A 24,716-nucleotide genomic window follows, 5' to 3' on the forward strand; every position below is an offset into this window, starting at 1 on the left:
TCATGTAGTTTTCCTGGTCCACAGGTTATAACAGTGTGCGCCCAGCATTAATGCTCCTCTTTCTTCCACCTCATTCACATATATGGAGGAACAAAAACATCAGAAAGACCTGATAGGCTGGGAGCACACTGGCCTTGGACGATTGAGGAATATCAGTGCACACTGGGGGCAATTCCTGTAGTCATATTTGTACAGAAACTGTACAGCAACTGTATTCAAACAATCCTCTTGTTTTGAAGACAAGATAACTAAGAGTCCTTGACATGCCTTAAATATTCAGTATTTACATTTCTCCAGTTGTATTTGTTTACAGTTGGACATTCCCAAGTTTTCAGGATATTCCCAAAATGTTTAGTTTTTTTTTTTCCAGACATTGACGTTTCGCTGACGTAATGAGATGACCTGTCGTTTCCCTGTTCCTACGCATTACTGATGTGCAATGCTCAGTGGTAAAACCTGGGAGAAATTTGTATTTTGTCATCCATTAGTAACTATAACATACAATTACAGAATATAATAGTATCAAAAACAAAAATTGATTCACGTGTTGTCTGAGAATTAGTTGTACATTTAGTAAAAGTCGATTAATAGCGCTGGCTACTCAAAAATATTTTTTTACGTGTTTAATATTGCATTATTTTGTGTATTGTATTATGCAAATGTTATTTTTTTAGAATTAAACATGTGCCTATATAGGGTTTCATTACTGCTCGGTGACTTCACCATCAGTGACCGGTCATTGAATATTCATTGAAAAGCAACGGGAGTTCTCGGTTTACAACAGAGTGCGTCCGTGCGCGTGGTGGGAACGGTAGCAAGATGGCGGCGCTGAAGGAGGAGCAGTGCTACGGACTGTCCTGTGGAAGAGTGAGCAACGGTAGCAATGTCTCCGTGTTCCACGTTAAACTCACTGACAGCGCACTGAGAGCGTTTGAAGGCTATCAGAGCAGCAAGGTAAACGGCTCTTTTCGGTACCATGGCATTTTGGTTTGCGTTTGAAGTCTGTCCGGGCGGCTGTGACAGGCAGAGTGAGGTCAGTCCCCCCGCTCTGTCTGCTGCTGCTGCTGCTGCGGCTGCCTTCATGCTTCGATATATAGCCACAGCATGCGGGTCGAGGCTGGCTAGTTTGGCTTGATTAAGTGTCTAGTTTAGCGGCCACCAGCTTTCGTCTGGCCAAGCTGACTGATGTTGGATGTTGGGTAGCTGTTCTTCGCTTTGTAGCTACGCCCTGAGTCGCTCCACACCGACTGGTGAACACTGTACTCAGTCATTTAATAAGCTCAGTGCCACTGGATACTGAGCCCCACTACTTATTTCATTGTTTTATGGTTTTTTGTTTTAGTTGGCGCAACAGTTTTAACTTGGTCTTGCTGATAACTTGACTTACCGGAATGTTTGTGATGACCTATGAGAATTTTAAATGAAGACATGGAGTAACTTATGATGTGTGTACAGATGTTTCCAGAAAGTTATAAGCTGTCAAAAAAATCAGGCAAACCTTGCTAGCTAAACTAGCCACACATAATGGTAACAGCTACCGTTGGATATGTAAGCCCTGTCTTCTAACAAACTATATATACATTTTTTTTCTTTTTTTTTCCCAGTCGTTAAGTAAAAAAAAAAAGCGTTGCCTTGGTTGAGTATCTAATGACAACATGGTGAATAATTTGGAAAAGTACCCAGTATTCATTCGAAAGATGGCCATGTCCTTTCCCAACCCCCTCACTGCCACTAAAAGCTCATGTTCACTTCCCAGCCTAAGAAGTGCCTAAAAAGTTATTTAACAGTGGATTCAACACATTTTCTTGTCAGTACAGAGGTAGATTTGAAGCTCTGATCTCTGAAATGGCTGTAGTGCTGCTGCTGCTGCTACTGCTGCTGCTTGGCTTCTTCTGTAAAGAGCTATAAGTCTGATGATGGCCATCTAACGTTTCAGCTTCTATAAATATTTGACAGGGAAAACCTGGCAGGCCAGGAGGAAAGGGCCTTATCTAAAGCTCCAGTGGCTGTGTACAGCACAACTACAGCTGATATACCAGAACAATAAAATTGTAACAGGTATTTAGGGGCCTAGTAATTGTAGAGAGAGAGTTGATTTAAAAAAAAATGAATGATACATGGAAGAAATTGTCAATACAGGGCAATCCCTCAACTCTTTAAGATATTGTCAATGTAGTTGCAGTAATTGGGTTGGCAAAGCATTTAATCGCAGTACATTTTCAAAGGGCCTTTGGTCTTTAGAGATGTAGATTGTTCTTACGTTCAGGCAATTGCACATCATGGCAACATGCGAAGTTGAGTGCTTTTGAATTATAAGAAGAAAAATTGTATCTTTTTTTGACTAAATCATGAGGCATGCAACCAGAGAGATGCATACTGCTGCATCCAGCTTGCATTACTGATGATTCAGGATAGCTTTTTCACTTTTTGGCCATTATCCCAAACTGAGCCTTGACTAGAAAATGTACCCAACCTGTCCTACATTGCCTTGCACAAACTGGATATTTCTTGTACAGACTGAACAAAGTAGTATTAAAAAATACAAAAATCTTTTTATTTTGACTAAAACATGAAAAAGCATATACAGTCAGGAGGATTTGTAGCACTATTTTATCATTTATAATGTTTGTGATTCAGCATAGAATCTTACTTTTCAGAACGTGGCAGGACAGTTGATGTGACTGTCTCAAGCGTCTTGGGCTCTACGGAGTTAATATTGACACCAGGGCTTACCTTGAAGGGTAGAATGCCGCCCAATCTTTAGCACCTTTGTTTTGCTGCCACAAAGTCATGTTAAATGCATATGGTTGTGAAATTGCATATTCAAAATTTGTTAGTAATACAGTTTTTAAAATTGATAAGCGTGTTATAAACAGGAAATCTGTATGCTGGTCTTTGTATTAGTGCAGTGGTCTTTTAAATGGATGACTGATGTGGAAAGTTGGAATCCTATTTTAAAGTTAAGGTGCACCTATATCAAGAAGTGTGTCTTGTGCAGACTAGCAGACTCACTACCTACTCAAGTTAAATTGCTCAATGTATGCTTACTGCGTAACATTTTCCCTGTTATTCAAGTTAAAACCACTTACTCACAATTTGATCTTTGCTATTGAGTAGTCAAATGTGTGCAGGTTAGAGAGGCGAGTGCTCGTTTTGTTGTGAGTGTTCAGAGCAGTAGAGTACAGGCATGTGCTGCATCATTTTGGGTATGTTGTACCTTCACTGGCACAACCGTTTAAATCACATTTATGCTTTTTGTGATGTGGGTGTGTCTCTGTGGTCGACAATTTGAGAGATGGGTTCTCAAATTTAGTAGTTGGGATTGGGTCTGTTTTTAGTTGACTATATGCACTGAAAAAGATATATTAGTAATATATAAAAATACAGCGTACATCCTCTTTTATTAGACACACAGGAGGACCACACGGGCATAAAGGCACCGTGATCACGACTGTTAAAAGCTTTTGTGGTGGCCCGGTCACACTAGCTTCACACAATGACAGATGATAAGCATACATCAAGCCACCCATATGACACACAGTAATCATGCATAGGTTTGCCAGATGTCTAAATTAATTACATTGTACAGTAGGTGTGTATATATTACATTTTGGTAGTATACACACAGTGTCTCCTCAGTCAGCTGCACAGACAAGTGCTCAGAGCCATGCATATTTAAAGGTCATGTATTGAAATTTAGAAAACATTTAAATGACAAGTGGACAGTGCAAATATATTAAGCCTCTCAACTAACACAGACCACATTTGTACAAACATAGATTGAAAAAAGATATGTTGTTACGCTTACACAGGAAAAAAATGTTGTCAGATGTCTATCAGATTTGTTACATGCTATAGTGAGATCAGTACAAACTTTGGGCTTCAATTTTGCTTGAGTTCAAATTAAGTCATGAAATATATAGGAAAAATCTACCCTATGCTAAACTAAAAAAACCAGCTGAGAGATTTAAGCTATGTGCGATGTTCTGGCACTTTCCAAGTTCAGACCAACGTAGATCCGCAGCCAAGTTAATTAGCTTGTTTCTCTCATACTAACCATTGTATGGGTTGGAATGTAATTTATTCATCAGATTAAGGGCCAATTATTAACACACACACCACCACCCAAAACTTGGGCTCGTATTGCTTTCATTGTGGCGCGGTTATCTTTTAGGGGAGGCGATACCCTCCGGCTTCCTCATAATTCAAACCCTGGCTGGCACCCAACAGCAGGGGTGAGCTGGGAACTCGGTAAAGGAAGAGGAAGAGAGCTACAGAATGACACATGCCTTCCAATGTAGAAGTTGTGGCGTGGTCAAGGATATAATCACACAAAGCTGGTAATGTTTGTGACCCCAGTTTTGCTGCTGTTTGGGCAGTAATGGCCCCTCCGCCAGGGACTTGCTTTCATCGAGGCTGTTCCAGGCCAGTATACTATACAGCACAGCACAGCACAGCACAGCACAGCACAGCGCAGCAGCTTTGATAAATTGTTAGCAACAAAAAATGTATACAGCAGGAAAAAACTGTGAGTAATTCTTATTGTGTTTCTGTAGGAATGTTTTGCAACAGCAGTCATCAAGTAGCAATAGTTCAACTTCCTGTATGAGACGTGAGTGTCAGCCAGTTCCTCTGTTGGGTACGTCTGAGGACAGTGTGAACTGGAGCTCCTGCTGCGGGACTGGCAGCCCAGAGACTCACTTTTTCTTTTTTTGCCAGGCTGTGACATAAGCAACGAAATGAGTAAGGCTACTTGAACGTCATCAAGCTGAAGGTTATGGAGAGTGCAGATAAAAGCTTATAATTATGTCTCTGGATGACTGTTGTTACAGGAAAGTATTGGAAAACATAGTGTTTAAATAGTTTGATTCAACAGTGTTCACAGTTTACATTTTCTTTAATTATGGAACAGGCAGCGGTTTGAAAAATACAGTCGACAAAAATTAAAACTGTAGCACTCAACTAAAATGTAAAGCCTATCTCAAATATAAAATGAACATTCGTAGTCAGTCCGGGAAAGCTTGCATATGAATTGATAATAAATCTCACGTGCTGGCACTGCAGTATTATACTGTTGAGAGATGAGTAGTCCCATTTGAATGTTAAAACCTTTTGTTGGCCCAAGTCACATCTTTTGTCTTGTGGTGAGGTAATGGATTGGTGATTATAAGCTGGGAGCATGAATTTCACATTCTTAAGGACATACATCACACTAGTGGCACCCATTTTATGTTTAGCGCTTTATTCTGTGTTGCATTTACATTTTGAGCCCTGGAATGAATTATTAATAACTGTAATGAACACGATGATGTATTTGATGATGTAGTCTTTAAACCAATTCTTTTTAATGATAAGCTGTTTAAAAAAACAAAAAACAAACTGATGGTTTGGTGCCACAAGATGCCTGCTGTGGTAGGTATATGTTACATAATGCCTGGACCAGCTGAACAAGGCAACAATAAACATGTCATGCCAGTCAGGTTCTGATATTTAATGGCTGTTGAGTTGCTCAAAGTGTGAAATACTTAAATTCAGTTGTTTAGCACTGAACTGAGTCTCAACTTGTAGCATATCTTCAGTATTGTTGGATGAGCTTTTCACCTTGTCACCACTGAAAGGAGACTGATTGCATTATGATAAGTGTGGTGCTCTGATCCACTCAGCTTGCACTTTGGTTTCTTTGATTACTTGAATTTTGCTGTTTTTATGGATTAAACAGTAACACCCTCTCCAGCATCTATTATCTGAAGACAGTTTAGTTTAAAAAAAAAAAGGTTAGATGCAAGAGGTTTTTTTGCAGATGATCAATCCTCAGTCAAGTACTTATGGTGACAGGCTATAGGCTAGTATTAATTTCGTTAATGAAAAACTGTGACTAAATATGTTTGTCAAAAACCTTTTTTTCCATGACTAAGACAACACGGCACTGACATTATTAGACACTAAATGAACATCAATATTGTTGCCAAAAAAAACAAACAAGCTAAAATGTAGTTTGAAAAATAAAAACTTTACCAAAATTTGTCTATACTTTTGTTGACAAAGAAAGAGGAGAAAAAAAAAGACAGTTTTTTCAAACAGCGACATAATCAAAATGTCCTTCTTTGAATGGCTGTGCTGCACATTTCTCTTCCTGCATAATTGAATCATCTTTCTGATGATTCTGCACACCAGCGCACCCATGAATGCAATGCCAACAGTGCTGTATTGGACGTAGCTATGACTAGACTCAAATGTCAAATTTTTTTGTTGACTAAAACTAAAATGTTTTTCTTTGACTAAGACGAGACGAAAATGTCCAGAGATTTAGTCATCTAAAACTTGACTAAAAATAAAGGGGACGTTGACTAAATAAGACTAAAACTAACATGGACTTTTTATCTTAGGACTAAGACTAAATCTAAAAAACGGCTGACAAAATTAACACTACTGTAGGCTTCACTAAGGAGGTCAGTTTACACCAAGCCAGGTTTGATCCCCCTCTCTCGAACCCTATGGGAATGGTATGGGAAGTAATGGAGACTGGGTGGGGATTTTGTTGCTTGACGCTGATCAGCCTGTGCCAGTGCTATGGTTATTTAAGGAATGCTGACTCCCCAAATTCAGCAGATCACGGGACACTGCAAGAGATGACCATAACCACTAAGGCCAAATATGACTCTAAATGTCATAGTGTTCCTCTGTCCTGTGGCAGGGTTTCCACAAGTGACAATGTCAACCTGGTGTTACTCCACACAGAGCAGACTCCCTGACCCGCTGTGTCTTTTTCAAGAGATCAGTCAGTGCATAGGTCATGGTTTGGTCTTTGGTCTACAAACACAGTTGGTGCCTGTGGTTTTGACCAATATTGGACAGTATGATGCTTGAAAACAAGCACAAGTGTACAATTTTGACTGGAACTAGAGGAACAACTTTGTGCATGTAGCAGATTTTTTTTATGCATACAGCCTTCATTACTTTAAGAATGTTATGTCACTCACTATAAAGTCATAATGAATCAATTTCCAGACTGCATGTCTGAAAGACTGCTGCATCAATTTAGAAAACTTGAATCAGGCCAAACTTTGAAGGAATCTCTGTTCAATCATGCAGGCTTCTCCTTATTTGAAAACGCTGATTCATGAAAGGAGATTTCTCTTTTTATTTTCTACTAATGCAGTCTTTCATTGTGTGCCTCTTCCTCAGAGTACAAATTGTTACCTTTGTCAGTGTTATCATCCCAGTGACAGTTACTTTTACATGGTAATCGCACTCTTGAATTACAACTAACTATGAGACAACATATCATACACCTATAAATGACATATATAAAGTATAAAACCACTTTTAGTTTCATAATTTAGTTTATGTCCTGCAGCAGGACCATGGTCATGACCCAGAGATACTATTGCTTTGGGAGTCTGCACTTGAAGCCACAGGTAATGCCAGTAATGAAAATGGTCTTCGGTGCTTGGCTTGTAGGCTACTCTTTACCATGAAAATTGATGTACTTGAAGTAATTTTTATATGAGCATAGAAGCATGGGATTTTTAATTAACACTTGCCTATTGAAAAGATTATTTCGAGATGATTGATTTTTATTTTGTAATACCAGGAAACGAGACTCCAAAAAAAGATGTTTTTAACACATGTAGCTTTATTTATTTATAGCAAAATATTTACTTTTTGTCATCACTGGAGAGGTACAGAAAATGTAAATGGCGCTTCTGCAACCCAGTATCCAATGACAAATCATGTTATTGGATGCTTAAAGTTTTATCTTGGGTCCAGTTAGTCACTGCTTCCGACTCAAAATGCATATCAAAGTGGCCTCAAAAGGAGAGAGATACATTTATGTCTTCCAGTCAGATGGTGGTCAGACTGTTGGTACCATGAGCCAAGTTGTTACAGCTGTAATAGGGACCATAACATATGTTTAAATACAGGTACCAAATGTTGGTGAGAGGCCCTTTTTTTTTTTTTTTTTTTTTTTTGTCTGGCAGTTTCATTCAGAACAATCATGCTTGCCTTCTCAGTTAAGTGTCTGTCTGTACTAGTGTTAGAAAACATATACTCTATTAATGTCAAAAAAACTGTAATCTAAACTAATAGATTGTTGGAATGTTAGATACAATAAAAAAATGTTAAAACCTTCAGCCCAATCAGATACATCTTGCAAACTACAAGTCTATAAATGCCTGCTGAGTCATCTCTTTCACATCACTTTTTCAAGGCCTCAGATTAGCAGATGAAGACAGCTATTAGAATAACTTGTACTAAAGTCTTTAAAGAGTTTTGTTTTCTAAGTTTGGGGAAAAAAGTGATACTCACTTCAGTTTCTACTAAATGTCTTTTTGGGATGAGGCTGTTATACACTGATACCACATTGATAGTAGTGATACATCCATGCAAAACCATAATATGATATCCACACTAAGTTTGGCTCGCCAACACAGATAAACAGTGGTCTCATGTTGCAGTTTGGACAAAGCTGTTACAAAAACAATGATGTATGCCTTCACAGACACCCTCAGGTGTTTAACAGAAACTTTAGTGTAGCCAATCACACCATACAGCTGTTGTATTTATGTTTATGTTGTGAAACAACTGTGCAAACATAACTTTGGGATTTTCAGTTGATGTCTCAGTGTATTGATGTATTAGTACTACAGTGCCACAAGCTTCTACTAAATTGTATGAATCATAAAATAAATGATCATCGGCTAAGGTTAAACCTGATGAGACCAAATGGAGTAACTGGACAGTGCTGCTCCATTTACCAAATGATTGCTCTACTGCACAGTTTTGATGTTTGCTAACCCAAAGGGAGGAAAGGCGAGAGATAGAGGTTTTTCTATCTGTAATTCAGTATGGACAGAGAACATTTTTGAAAATAACCTGAAACTGAAAAATTGTTTTGAAAAGTTTACTTTTTAGAATTTAAGCACCATGCCATTGTTGAATAACTGTTGGGACTGGAGACATAAAGTTTGACATTAATCATTTAAAAAGATAGTTTAGTGTTTGTGCCAGAAACTGTCAGTCTCTAAATGTACTGATCCCTCATGTACAAACAAGCAGTGGTGGAAAACAAAAGAAACTTGCACTGCCATTTCAAGCATAAGATTAAAAGTAACTCAGCATTAATCAGACGGAAAACACTAAAAGCTTCAAAGGGTTTCTTTCAAGCGATGAAAAGCCAGTTACAGTAAATACACCAAAAAATGGGGCCAATTAAGCCTACATGCAAGTGTGTTACTTCAAATGCTCATCTGACACTCCTCTGTCACTCCTCTGTCACAGCTTTTTTGAAGGAGTAGACCATTACACCACGTTTCACACACAGGACACACTCAGCAATGATGCATGCACACTGAATACTGAGAGTAGGGACACCCAGTACCATTTCACCCTCGCAGAGTGTGTGGCACAAAGTGCTCTTTCCACCTCTGAAATACTAGACAGGTGGAACATCTCATCAGTGTGACAGTTATGCAACTAAACACCTGACAATTTGGGTGCCACGGCCGTACCGACATGGCTATTCCTCTGTGCATTTACTACAAAACAAAGAAATCCTTTGGTAGTGCAACATGAGAGACAAAGTAGAGACTTACACTGTGTGTGAGGATATAATTTAACCTAGTCTATTAAATCTGTATTAAGAGGCTGGTCACTTTCCATGACTTACGCCCTATTTCTTGTATAAACAATATCCTAGCTTGTATATTTCGCATGTTAAAGAGTGAAGTCAAACTCTGCTGACACACATATTGTTGCAATATACCATCTTGTAATTGATTGTTAATGTGCCAGTTGAAAGCCTTGAGCTTGTTTTCAGTAAGGTTTCAAGGATGTTTGTAACCTAACTGGCAAATTGTCTACCCAATGAAGCTGTTGCACATGTTTGATAAACCTGAGCAAGTTTTGATCGTAAAATACATCTGTTGTCAAAGGAGGTTTATAGGCTCAATTCAGGCTTCACTTGCTTACTCTCAATTCTTGGCAAAGCAATCTGAGCATTTTAAGGACTTCAAAAAAACTGAACATCTATAATTCTTTGACAACTGTGCAAACTTCATCTGCTGAGGAAAATTGTGTAATACAATCAAAGGCTCAGTAACATCTCAGAAATTGACCTTGTGGTGATATTGTTTTGCCAACTGCTGTTTCCAAGGTCAACAGTTAATTTCCAATCTAAGGTTTGAAACCTAATTTAAAACCTTTATTTTTCTTCATAGAGGAGCTGTGCAGTCTCAGATCCTGACTGAATTATTGGTGTAATGTTAGATATTATTTCTTGAAGCTATTTGTCTGGCTGATGTTGGACAATGAAGCATACATTCTGATTAAAAAGGACTTCTTCATCAAGTTAAATTGTGACCACTAATAAGTTGTAGATTCTGTGTTACAACTAGTCTTTTACAGTTGAAAAATTTGCAAACAAAATATTGTTTGAGAACTTAAGGTCCATGTGTGTTTAATCATATTTCCATTTGCTTTGTTAATACTGCTGGGAAAAGTACAGTAAGAAGGCAAATTGTATGTCATAGGAAACACACTTTAACAACATTGTCATCATTTCAGTTTTATCATTGGGGGCTTGGCTACAAGTGCGTGCTATGTCCAGCTGATCCCCATTCTGTTGTTGGTTGGCAGTGTGTGAGAACATCCACGGCCTTGTCATCGATCCATGGTCAGGACCCGTACTCTGTCCCTAAGGTTAGCTCTGTGGAACATTCTGGGCTCAGGTCCCAGAGAATAGTGACATGTCAGCAGCCCATTCAAATGAACAGGCTGAGGGTAGCACTATGTTAGCAATACTGGGATGGGGGAGGGGTAGCGCACAGGGTGGGAGTTCTAAAACTGGTGCTGTGTTGAACATTGCAGGGGTAAACCAGGGAGTGTGGCTCCATGAAAGGTCATGTGTTCCTGGATAGGCTCTGAGTGTTCAGAGCTCATAACAAAATGAAACAGTCTTTGGCTGTTGTCAAGATAATTGAAACAGTGGCTTTCTTCTTCTATGTGATTCAAATTGTATTTGTTTAGGCCAGAAAGGGTTAGGCAATGTGAAATTGCTTTTCCAGAGTTGTTTCAACTGTCTCTTCAGTCTCTGAGATCATGCACAACATGGTAGTCAGTCATGTCTTCAAATAAGACAAAGCTATATGGCAGTGGCTCTGTGAGGCTGTACATAGGCACAGTGGTGCTTTAGCGTAGCATGGAAACATGCTCACAACGACAATGCTAACATTCAGGTAAAATGTTTACCATGTTCAGCTTAGTTTTGAATGTTAGCATGCAGACATTTGCTAATCAGGACTAAACGCAAAGTACAGCTGAGGCGGATGGGAATGTAATTAGTTTTGCAGGTATTCAGTTGCAGAAGAAAGTGTTGGACAAATGAAAAGTTTGACCTGATGATAAGTTAAGAGATAAAGTTAAAGGATAACCAAAGTGATTACAGTTGATCCTGAGAGGAACATGGATGTGTCTACCACATTTTATGGCAGTCCATCCAAAAGTTGTTGAGATATTTCATTAAAAGACACAATTGTCAACCTTATGGTAGCGCTAGGGGAAAAACCAGGTGATCACCGAAGTTAGAAGGCTTCATGAGTTGGTGAGTGAGTTATTGTGGTTAAAGGGAAGTGTGGCTAAGTGAGTGGGTGTGTCAGAAGGTATGAACATACTACTACTAGTACAGATGGTGTAATCCAGTATTTCCAGCCAAGATATTAGGCCATAAATGCAATTAAATATTACAACAGATTTGGTGATGGTTTAGCTGGAGAGGCGTTGTCCCCCTGCGTCTGGTGAACCAAGTTAGCAACACTAATACCAGAAGGGTTACCAAAACTATTTGAAAGCTCCAAAGCTCTGGGAGTAAGATCTGGGCAGGATTTGCACAGCCTTTTTACATATCTCACATGAACAAAATTCTTCCACTTAAATGCAGTTTTCACAGATCAGCAGTACTTAAAAGGGGTGATACATCTGCATAATGTCACAGCTTTAGGAGTCTGTGTGGCTTTTTTTTAACCCAATGGCCCTAATCACTTGACCTGCTGACGTTCCCTGTATGTATGCGTGTCATTATTACAAATAGCTAGCTGCTATGTAAATATATTTGCTGTATTGTGCTCACTCAACAATGTGTTTTGGAAGTAGGATACGTTTTGTACAATTGTAACAGTTTCTGACACCTGGATTACAATGGATTACAGTAATGAAAGGATTGGAAATAGATCTGGCTTTATATATCAGGTACTTGCTTTTTTTGTCTGGTACTGATTAATTAAATAATGCTTTAACTGGCTCTGGCACATATTTAATGTCTATTTCAGATCCTTGAAATTAAAATCTATGGGAATTCCCTGGGGCATCTTGTGGCCTAATGGTTAAGGCACATACCACATAATAGCAACATCCATGGTTCGATTCAACTTTTGTTTAATGTCATATCCCTCTTTCTCTCTCTGCCCTACTTTCCTGTATCTCTTTCTAGACTTTCAATTATCAAATAAAGGCAAAAATGCCCAAAAAAAAAAATCTACAGGAACACCTATCATACAATGTCTGCACAGTCCGCAATGCAATTATGGTCAATGTAATTGAGTATTTTAAAAACAAAATATTTATGTTGACCACATAGCTTCTGTTGGTTGGGTGTAAATGGCACCAAACACTGATTGGGACTTAAAGTGAATAAAGTGAAAGTTACAGTGTAAGTTTGGAACTGAAGCCACATAGTGGAAAGAAGTTCATCAGTCTTTGTATCCATGCTGCATATCTCTGGGTCAGGATCAGGCAGGAATACAAAGCGTGTTGTGTCTTTAATAGGCTTGCCCTCCCTTGAACTTTTAGTTCTCTCACTTGATCCAATTTGATCCACTACAGTAGCACCAAGGAGGAAAAACCAATGACTTCCTCTTTTTGATGTTCACGAATCTTTAGTTCCTGCCATCAGTGAAATGCTACATTTATTGACAGTAATGGTTATTCAGATTCTCCAGTCAGCCAGAACTGGGCCACTGTTAACCATTGGGTTTGCTCTGATTACATTAATTTTCTTTTTAAAAAGTTCTGCTCCACTTGCATTCTGTAGATTTTTTTTTTCATTTAGATGACTTCTTTGAATGATTTATTCTATTTGAAATTGTGAAACTGAAATTAAATGCAGACTTATTAGAAATCAAAGGATAAACTGTTGGCAACCCTAGACAGTGATACTGCAACGGCTGAATACAACTGAAAGTGAATCACTGAAAAACTAGCTGCCTGGCCAAACTGAGCAATTGGGGGAGAAAGGCTTTGTAAAGAGAGGTGACCAAGAACCGGATGGTCATTCTGGCTGAGCTCCAGGGATCCTGTGTGGAGATGGGAGATATTTCTAGGACAACCATCACTGCAGCACTCCACTGATCTGGGCTTTAGGGCAGAGGGGCGAGACAAAAGCCTCTCCTCGGTGAAAGACACATGAAAGCCCATTTGGAGTTTTCAGAACAGCAACTGAAGGACTCTCAGACTGTGAGAAACAAGATTCTCTGGTCTGATGAAACCAAAACTGAACTGTTTGGCCTCAGTTCTAAGCGTCATGTCTGTAGGAAACCAGGCACTGCTCATTACCTGCCCAATACCTTCCCGACTTTGAAGCATAGTGGTTGCAGCATCTGTGCTGTGGGGGTATTTTTCAGCGGCAGGACCAGGGAGACTTGTCAGGGTTCAGGCAAAGCTGAATGGAGCAATGTACAGAGCTTTCCTTAATGACTCAGGACCTCACATTGGGCTGAAGGTTCACCTTCCGACAGGACAATGAACCTAAGCACACAGTCAAGACAATGCAGGAGTGGCTTCTGGACAATTCTGAATGTCCTTGAGTGGCCCAGCCAAAGCCCTGACTTGAACCCAATCGAACATCTGTGGAAAGAACTGAAAATGGCTGGCCACTGACGGTCCTCATCCAACCTGACAGAGGTTGAGAGGAACTGCAGGGAAGAATGGCAGAAAATCCCGTTGTGCAAAGCTTGCCGTGTCATACCCAAGAAGACTCCAGGCTGTTATGCTTCAAGCAAGTACAGTAAAGGGTCTGAATACTTATGTCAAAGTGATTTTTCAGTTTTTCCTTTGTAATAAACTTGCAAAAATGTCTAAAATACAGTTTTTGCATTTGTCATTATGGGTTATTGAGTGCAGATTGATGATTTTAGAATAAGGTTGCAACATAACAAAATGTAAAAAAAAAAGTGAAGGGGTCTGATTACTTTCTGAATGCACTGTATGTGCATTGACATTGCAATACATTATGTGTGTAAAGTGCTAGAGAAATCTTTACCAATTACATAGGCTGATATGAAATTAAGATACAGTTTCTCAGATTCAAAACATTTGTATGCGTTATGAATAATGTATTCCTGAAAAGGAAGGAATCACTGAAAAACAAATAGTTCTTCGTTTTAAACTCAGCCTGTAGGAATAGGGTACACGCAGTACGAAAATTAGGGAGTAGTTCTCTTCATCACGTAAACTGTGCTACTGCAAATTTGAAAATGTAATCTCATAGCTTTGAATAAAAAAATATATTAAAATTGTGGTTTCTCTATAGAGATATATAACAGCTCTGTAAAACAAAGGTATTTATGTAAATCTTTCTCAGTCAGTTAAACTCGTTTTACCTAGGAGCTTGATGCATAGTCAAAGTATCTGGTCTTCTTTCCCATAGCTGAGAACAAAAAAAGAAAAAATAGAAGCTTACCTATCACCATTTTTAAATGATATTGCAGGGCTTTGGCGCATGCCTTAAAGCTAATATAATGCTTCAGGGAAATTATTTGTAATTTCATTGCTTTTTTTTTTCTTATTGAAGGGTTGAAAGCTCTTAAATAAGCAGTTCATTACATGAGGAACTTGAACCTTCAAGATCTTATCTGGAAATTTGCCTGACTGAAATCTTTAAATGTGTTTACCTTGAAAATTATTTGATAATGCTGTTTTTTGTCTGTTATAGGTCCTGTCATCCCGACCATTGATCAGATTTAATGGAAACCAAGGGGTAAGACATCTTTCTCTCCCTGACCCTCACTGCTTCCTCCATTTGCATGCATGCACAGTTTTGTTTACATTAATAAAAATTAATAGAGATGATAAAAAAATATTTTTCATAGGGTATTATTACAGCTGGCCTGCTGAATCAACATGGTTATATATTTCAGAAATACTGTAAATTAATATTTATCATGACATGCAAATTGAACAGCTCAAAGCTCAAACACCAACTGACACAAACACAGACCTGTGCTCATGCCAACTCTGGTGTAAGCTGCAAGCTAGCTATTGTTTTTTTTCCAAATATTACACTTCAGTGCCATGTCATAAAATGTTTGCCTTTGAAAGCAGCAAGAAAGATGTGGCATAGATATTCCGAATTTAATGATGCACCCTATGGTCACGTGCTGTGTCAACATTACATGATCTTAATGCACTGCTGGCACTGAGACCTGTGCAGGCACATGTTTCCCAGCTTCTCCTGCTATTGGCCACAAGATTTGGTTTATTTTGCTTTGGTTCCTAAATATGCCAAATGTCAACTGGGCCCCACATCTCTTGTATGGCAGGAGAAATATTCATGTTTCTGTCTATAGTAAGAACCTTGGCCAAAGATGAAATTTGATCTTAATGCATTGGTCTCTTTGAGACCTCTCTAGGTTACCGTAGAGTGTTCCTTCAAATACCATAAATCTGTCTTGTATTTTACGGACTGATGCTTTTTAAATTTTCTAAACAGGATCCGATTGTAGCTTGCTCTCTGTTGCTTATAGAATACTGATGGATTACTGTATAGTGGTTGTAAGCAGACATTAACTGATCAAGTGGCAACCAAATCACTTTTAGTATCAGCAATTTGAATAGCGCTATTCCTAATGCAAGGAAAGTAATTAGAGAATAGCCCAAGAAACAAAGCTGGCTCAAGACAGAGCAGAGTGAAAGCTGCAGGTGTTTGTAGCTGCTAATATTCACCACCTCATCAAAACCAAAGTTACGCTTGCCTTGCCTTTTAGCTGCAATAGAGCCAAGCTAGTAAATGTGCAAGGTAGCCTAAGTGAAGTAACAATTAAATTGACTGAATTGTTTTTATATCCTAAAATGCAAGCAACTGTGCCCCTTTCTGCAACTGGTACCTGCTTGTTTATGATAATAACAAAACTCACACATGGGTGCCAGTACTCCGTATATAAGCAATATTCCTTCACTCTCAGACAATAAAATCATCCTCATACTCGCAAGCAATTTTTTCTTAAGCAACTGCTTCCTGCATGGGCAAAAGACTGAGTTTGCATGTGTGAGCCTGCCCAGTCTGACATGCATAGACAGTCTGTTTGCTCTTCTGTGCTGGCACGTTTCAGTTCAGTAAGACATCCAGTGGCCTTGTACATTTAGTGATTTGTGTCCAAACATTGTATTGGCTACATATCTCTGTCCAAAATAGGTCATGATAGGCTGTTAGTGGACATGACTATCACAAGCCACTGTTCTATTTACTTCCCCTTGCATACACACACACGCTACACACAAACACACATACACACTCAAAGTGCCTGCGTGTGTGTGTGTGTGTGTGTGTGTGTGTGTGTGTGTGTGTGTGTGTGTGTGTGTGTGTGTGTGTGTGTGTGTGTGTGTGTGTGTGTGTGTGTGTGTGTGTGTGTGCGCGCATGTGAGCTCTTGTCTTGTGGTTTGACACAAGGTTATCTTAGGTCATCAAATGTGATATAAAAAGCTCCAGCATGGGTTGGCACCATACTGAGAAATGTGGGTTGAATGTGTGCAAATTTCTCCATTTGCTAAGGAGGATCATTGTGTTGCTTACCCTTAAGTGCTTCCACATAAAGCCTCAGATTTGCTACATCCCCAGATCTCAGCAGTGACATTAGGAAAGTGTTATACTCACCAATAATATCATATGAAACAAAAAAAGTTGTATAAAAACATAAGCCATTCTTGTAAGAATGGCTGAAAATTGATGAAATGCCATAAAAAAGATGCAGCAAGAATATGGAGCTGTGTCAATTCTAAAATTCAATCTTGAATACAATGTGCACATTCCTATTCATGGAAAAGGGTAGAACTCAAGAATGCAGGAAGAAGTAAATCGAACAGTGGCTTGTTTACATTTTTATCCTACAAGTACATAATCAATTTACTCTCAACGTTGACACTCCCATGTCTAAGGCACATGGATAACAAGCAAAAACTGCTTACAGACAGCTGCACTACCATTTTATGCAGGAGTGCAACACGTCCTAGGGCCTCATTCTGCCCATACTACGGTGTAATACATACAGACACAGCTTGTTTAAAATTTATTTTTAAGGCTAGAGGTGTTGCTTAGGGAATCCAGTGAATGCATTCCAAGCTCACAATACACTTGTTTTCCAAATTCTCATGGATAGACTTCAGGCAGCAGCAGCCTAACAATTTTGTTCATTTGTTATTTGATGTTTATGTTGTCTTGAAGAATTTGGCTGTAAGGATACGACTGGTCGTGTAGTAACTCACGTCTAGTATTTTTGTGTTAGTCTGTGATTTCTACATTTAACAATGACAAGTCATTATTTAAGCTAGATTCTCACTTTGCATCTTTTTGGAGTGTTAACAAATTGCCATGAGTAATAATTATTTTCCAACTACATCTACAACGACCTCCTTTACGAGTCTTACCGCGTGTAATGCTGCCATCTTGCCGTATATATTTCAGTGTAAAACTGGGAAGGGTTCACTTCAGAACACTGCAGTCATGGATACTCCATCTTTCATACCCTTTCAGTTAATGCTTTATCTACAAGTAAAATCCATTTTCTAAGTATCCATGTACCAACATGTCTGCTCTTGAAATTTGACTTTGTATAAGTAGACAGATAATTCAGAATGGCCCTTTTGATAATCATGTCCTAAGAATGTTGTAGAAAGAGCATCAGCCATGAAATATCTTTAGATATCCCTCTTTTTAACATGCATCTAAATGTGATGAGATCACAAGCATACGTATAGTTAAAATACATGCATATGGTTCATGTGTAGTCATGTTAATCAACTGCCACATGGTAGACATTATGTTTATTATCTGATGATTTTAGGCTGTCAAAACTAAAGTAATACATTTTATTGATGCAGCAGACTCACTCTGGAGAAAAATCTGTTGCTGCTGAGATCAGAATGCTAGTCAGAAGTGTGAAAGTGGCTAAATTACAAAGCAGATGGCCAGGCTGTCACAATGAGATCGCATATCCATTCATTCATATTCATTCATCTGGTACAGCTCTTTCCGAGCTGTGACAAAGTGTGCACATAAATACCAAGTTTCTTTAGAAAGGAAGAAATTCAAAGAGTAAAAACAGATGAAAGATGCAAGGTGTTTTTCCTGTCATGATTGGGTTCAGATTTGAAGAGGCCAAAGAAAACACAAAAGAGGGCTCCATAAAACATGGATGATACAGAAAAACGTCATGGCCGATGAAGCCTGTATCCACACTCTGGTATTGTTTGTCCTGCAAATGTCATTCTGGCTGTTGATACAACTTTAAGCATTCTGTTGTTCTGTGCAGTTTGTGTATTAATGAATGTGGAAGACACATGCTTCTTTCCTTATTACCGCTGCACAACTAGCCTGTAACAATGAATGAATGGAGATGGTCTATACTTGTCGTTCTTTCTTACTCTCTTCTACAACCTCCCCATCTGTCTCTCTGAATTGCTGTTTGTTTCCGACTTGTGTTCTGTGCCTCTGAAAAAAACAAGACGAATGAAAGTTTGCTGAGTGTATGTGGCTAAACATCAACCATAGATTTTGCAGTGTATCTGGCACAGTAGTCGACCCTTAGACGGCATGCAGCTGTTGGCTGAGCATGCTGTATTGGTGTTGCAATAGATTTAGTTTGGTTTCTCCTTATTTTTGGCCTGCTTTTTTTTTTTTTTTTTTTTTTCTTCTTCTAACAACATACTGACAAAGCCAGTACAAACAAAGCTAAGCTTTTTAGTTCCAGCTCAGCTTTTTATCAGATATATTTCCTCAATTTATATTCCGATCATATGATTAGACTGCGAAAACAGATTTATAGTGTCATGAAAATTGTTAGCTAGTTTGTTGTCCTCCCACATTAATTCTGGGATTACCAATACAGCATGACTAGTTCTAAACTCTAATGCAGGAGCAGATCACCCATACATACAAGGGTCAGCTGCCTGTTGGCTGTAGTCTTTGCAGTGTGTTCACCTAAAAGAGAGAACATAAGGTGACATGGGGCAAAACATTTGATCAGTCAGCACTACATCTTTGATGTCATCTTGGTGTTTCACGGTCCTATCTCTGTCTGTCTGATTTTTCTTTTTTGCATCTCTTTGCACCGTCTTTTCTCCCGTGGCCTTGCAGAGAGGACAAGACAAAGTGCATGGGGGCCAGTCCTCTTCAACCACATCAACATGAAAAGAGGCATTGTTTTCTGGATGCCATCTAGAATGGGAATATGAGGTTAGCTGCAGGCAGAACAGGAAGGGGGTGGTTGGACAACCTGTTTAAAACCCACTTCCACCCTTAGAAAAAGCTGTATAAAGGGGATAATTACACATAGAGATGGAGCATTTCACTGTCACTCCCTACCCTTCATCCAGTGTTTAAGTAATCTCTCCACGCTCTTTAATGTGTGCTCTTTTTCCATTGCTCTGTTTTGTCTGGGTTTTTTGGCAACAGCAGGGTAAAGTAAAGGTTTTTAATTTGCAACTTAAATTGATTTTTAACACTAGGGTTTTTAGTTTTTTCTAAGAGGGGACAGCAGTTAGGTTTACAAAAGAATGTTAGCTTGAAGTAACAGTATCTGAAGGTAGATTATTCCTGTCGTGTTTCAGGATCAGTTCAGAAAGAACGAGTTCTTTTTGTTCTGAATCCACAGTCACTTTTAATTTTTAGGTCATTAGTGTTTTTTTTATATTCTGAACATATCGTGTTGAATCACCATTTGTTTCATTTTACAAATATAAAAATTTTCAAACTATGAAATTGCACACAAGCATATCGCACATGACATCACTGTCATAGAAAAGCGCCACTCACTAACCACAAGTAGGGTGTGTCAGTTTTCATCTAATGATGACCCATTTTCTTTAGAAACCATAGTCGTCCATTAATGTGTATTGTATTACTGTATGCATGTTGTTGTTTCAACACTCTCAGATTTGTTAAGCTGATGCCTGAGCCATTTGGTGTGGAAGAGCCTGTTTAGCTTCTCACTGTTTCTCTACGGTGTGAGTCAACTGAGTCCCTCCCTTGTGCTTTGCCTTTCAGCCAGTTCCTCTGCCTCTTAATCATCTCTGGATTCATGTTCTCAACCTATCACCTTTGTTCCTCCGCGTTTTCATATAAACTTGACATAAGTATGTTCAAGTTTAAAATTGTCCCTGCTGTACATGTAGATGGTTTTCAACACCACAGCATAGTAGAGCATTAATCCCTGTAGTTCCTCTTCCAACAAAACATATATATCATCATATTTATGTTCCTATGATGTGGTTTTCACCATTGAGACTGGGCATAGCTGCATTCTTTGCTGCTTTTCATACCCTCATAAAACAAACACAAAACTGCAGGAGACTAAATGATCCTGGAGTGACCCATTTGTAAAAAATCTGGAGTTTCTTTTCTCTGTTTGCTGAAACCTCATTTTATAGGAGAGATGCGAGTGAATATGTTGGTAATGTTGTTGTGACTGGGTTATTCAGAGCTATTTTCTTGCTGCTAGCAGTGGCAGCACTGGCTGTTTGATCTCTGTTACTTAGACTTAGCTTCAAATGTGTTATAGGACTTTGCAAAGGGAGCTGTTTTGCTGTTTTGCCTGCTTAGCAAGGGACAAGGTTGAAGTAGCAGTGAAAGTAAAGAGTAAGAACATTCAGAACTTACAGTATAATGTTAACATATCTTGTTACCCAGAGGCAGGTCGGCTAATCACAAGGCATAGGAGGGATTATATCCAGTGTTCGTTTTTGGTAATTGGGACCATGATCATAATAAAAAGCAAAACTATACTATAATAGTTGTTATTTTCAAAGTTATTACTTTATCTTTATAAGGTAGTTTGCAGCAGAAGGCAGTGTGCTTTATGTCATACTGAAGTGGAGTATCATGAATAACTGAGAGTACAGGTCTTCCAAGAAGGCAAATAAAGGACATTGTATTTATTTATAGTTGGCCACCTGCAGCCTTCACACGTGTTGAGGCCTTTGGTAAACAGAGCTGAGCCGCCTACAGTGTGACCACATGTCCATCCCAGCACTGATGAAGAAGCCAGTGAGTCACAGGCTCAGCCTCTGATGTAGGTTAGGTCACTCTGAGTTGGTTACTGGTCAAGAGGACTTGCACTGGGGATCCAAAACCATCTAATCGGTGACTTTAGTCGTCTTTAGTTGCCCTTGCACAGTGCTATGTACAGTCCTTGGCTGTGACACCACTTGAGGTAAACAAGTGGTGTCAGGTAAACAAAGCTGAGCAGGGGTCCACTTGCCAGGCCCTCCTGGAAACACAACCCACTGACTGACCTTACTGTCAGTCTTAAGTTACTTTTTGCTGGAGTTTTTCTCTTTAGAACATATGTGTAAATTCAGTCTTGAATTCGCATTCTAATGATAGGGTTTTAAAATTATTTTAAGGTGGAACAGGTAGACTAGAATGTGGCAAGGCATGGTTTTAGTGTCATTCAGCGCTCTCTCTGCTCAGACTTTCACTTGAAAATTACTGACATGCTTCTTCACACGGCATTAAAGTGTTAACCATTTTCACCCCAAATTTAATAGTGCAAAATGTATTTTAAAGCGAAAATGCAGCATTTGCATCCCAGTTGTCACTAGTCAAATTATTTCCTCCATTTAAACAAGTGTCCAGCAGCTTGCAGATGATTAGAGGTTTGTGGAGGTGAGCAGCTAGTTGACAGGGGTTAACTTCACTGCCACTGGAGACTTCTAAAAGCAACACCTGTAGTTTTGGAGGAACGTAATTATGGGGGTGGACTAGGATGTGCATAACAGTGTCGAAGGCCAGAGACTACAGAAATACCAATCATAGTTCTTCTGCTACAGTAATTTACATGTGGTTCCACCAATGACACGTTGGGAACGCAATTAGGAACACTCTGCGGCTCATAGACTATCGTGGTAGATACAAGCTGGAAGAAGAGAAGGCAGTGAATTTTAACTGCATTTTGTGTGGTTTTCAGTGTTTTTGACGCCAGCAAGAAAATGGCTCAAGTTTATTCACTGCTTCACCAAGGCAGGGCCAGGTTTTTAAGGTGTACAGCACATCAGGCATAAAATTGTGTGTTTAAATCTCCAAATAGGGTCTGGAGTGGGATTAATAATCCTTTCTTGGTTCTATGGCTGGAAAATATCTAAATGGTGTTACAAATAAACAAAACATAAGAGAAAACACACATTTATCAAAGCCTGGAAAACAGTCTAAAATGTAACTCTCCAGATTTCTGTGCTTAGAAAATACAGCAGAAAGGTACCATGGACTATGCTATCTATTCCTTTGAGAACAAATAGTTTATAACAGGAATATCTCAATATGTTTTCATATGTTCATGTTTTCCTTTTTTTGTCTTCAACAGAAAATTTCAATACCACGGTCAGAAAATTCCAGTGAACTGCAAACATTTACTTTCTACCTGTCAAATGTGGGCAGAGATAACCCCCAGGGCAGCTTTGACTGCATCCAGCAGTACATCACCAGGTGAAGGCAAACACTGAATCTCGCTCACTTTGACTCTTCTCATATATAGTGTGTGCACTTAATGCTTCTTATTCAGAAACCCAAATTCACTGTAACTGCAACTGTAATGTCAAACTGTACTGTGTTTGAGCTCCGTCTGTAAATAATCAAGTCTTTGGACTTGAGTTACCTAATGAGTATTTCCAGGCAGACAATCTATTTGTTTAACATAGTTTGGACCTGAGGCGTATCACCAAGCCTCTCACTGAGATGCCCAACAGGCACCCCTGATGAACAGAGTGGGCACTTTGGCTCTAAGTAGACGCCATTAAATGGAAATGTGAACTACACTTGGTAAATTATGTACTTGTTTTTTATTTTCAATAAACAAGTGTGAAAAGGTGACATGCAATGTTTAGTCATAATCCAATCAAGACTTTACTTTTTCTCCCGTTATTCTTTGAATTATTAATTATTAATTGAATTATTAAACTAAATAAGTTTGTGATCAGTTGCAAAATAAGATTGAGGTTGTTCCAAATAGAAACAGAGCATGCATTTTAGTTTTTGATACAGGTTTTGGCCGTGTGATGTTTTTCTGTGTAAATTAAGATTATTCAGTGCTCATTTGTTCTTAAAACCTTTTAACCTTAATATTTGTAGCACGTGCTCTTGCTGCAAGTCCTGTCTGTCTGCAGTAGCAGCTGCAATGACACAAGACTTGCTTATAATGTCGGTCCATCCCCCTCCATGCATCAAGCCCATTAACATCATTCTGCACATTTTCCCTAGCCTTACATATGAACAAAATGCCAGCAGAATCAGATGAACAGAACCAGATGCCTGTGTTGAAGCGGAAAGTAGTAGAAAAACAGAATGAGGAACAACAAGGCTCTTCTGCTTCTGACTGTCAAGTTTCTGACCCCATTACTCTGAAAGTATTTTTAACAACTGGGTCAGGTGGAGTTCATCCGCATCTCTGACTGGATCCTAATCAACCTTGAGTTCCAATCTAAAACTCAAATGACAGAGCTCGGCTTCCACTTACTGCACCAACACCATCTAATTTTCTGCCAAATCCTCATCAAAGTGGAGCGGAATCAAAGAGATCCCGAAAGTCAGGAAAGAATGGGATTTGATGCGGCAGTGAATCGTACTGTGGGAACCCACAGTTGGGTGGAAATTGAAAAAATAATAGTTGTGCCCTCAGGGTGTTAAATGGATCTCAGCTGGGTAGGAATGCACAGTGGAGGGGTGGGTTATTGCAAATAGTGAGAGATTTGAGGTTGATGCTGAGAATTAACTTGTAGTAGATTTATGTTTATAATTTAATTTAGTATCCTCTAAAATATAACATGGTATTGGTTTGTTTTCTGTCTATTTTACATAACTGACAAACTAATCATAGACCATCTTCAAAATAAGGAGTAATTCCCTTCCAATCTTTTCTATTCTTTTCCTACTTAAGCTACTGGTCACTCTATCCCTGTCTTCCTCTCTGAATGTCTCCTCTTTGTTTTGGCAGTGAAGGGAGCATTCAGCTGGATTGTTTGGGTGGGATCCAGGACAAGATTACAGTATGTGCCACAGATGACTCCTACCAGAAGGCCAGGGAAAGCATGGCCCAGGTTGAGGAGGAGACTCGCAGTAGGAGTGCCATCGTCATCAAGCCTGGGGGAAGATACGTAGGTGAGGAGACATGATACTGACATATGAATACCACAGGTCAGTTGGGCATTTTCTCAGTCACGGACTTGTAATCACCGGTATTTAATAAGTCAGGATATGGGATTTTGGGCGATGGAAAAGAGATATTTCCATCTAAACACCATAAAGGTGTTGGGAGTTAACGGGCATACAGAGACTGGAAGAATTTCTGTGCTCTGCAAGCACCCAAATGGCCTATGTGTTTGTGTAGTCTTTCTCCACTGGTGAATGGGTTCACATTGGACCAGACAGGTTGTTTGGGTCTGGGGCTGAATGGCAGAGG

General features: G+C 39.1%; 1 protein-coding gene across 1 annotated transcript in view; it reads left to right on the top strand.

The window, feature by feature from the left end:
• The first annotated feature begins 773 nt into the window (after positions 1 to 773).
• The window catches only part of ell (elongation factor RNA polymerase II), a 33,075-nt gene continuing 9,132 nt past the window's right edge, over positions 774 to 24,716 (top strand). The window contains exons 1-4 of the mRNA XM_040128278.1: positions 774 to 954; positions 14,987 to 15,031; positions 22,626 to 22,747; positions 24,252 to 24,415. Coding sequence (XP_039984212.1) covers positions 820 to 954; positions 14,987 to 15,031; positions 22,626 to 22,747; positions 24,252 to 24,415 — 466 coding nt within the window. The 5' untranslated portion in view covers positions 774 to 819. The remainder of the gene's footprint in view (positions 955 to 14,986; positions 15,032 to 22,625; positions 22,748 to 24,251; positions 24,416 to 24,716) is intronic.

This window comes from Xiphias gladius, chromosome 6 (genome assembly GCF_016859285.1).
Source record: "Xiphias gladius isolate SHS-SW01 ecotype Sanya breed wild chromosome 6, ASM1685928v1, whole genome shotgun sequence".
In the NCBI taxonomy this organism is placed as follows: domain Eukaryota; kingdom Metazoa; phylum Chordata; class Actinopteri; order Istiophoriformes; family Xiphiidae; genus Xiphias; species Xiphias gladius.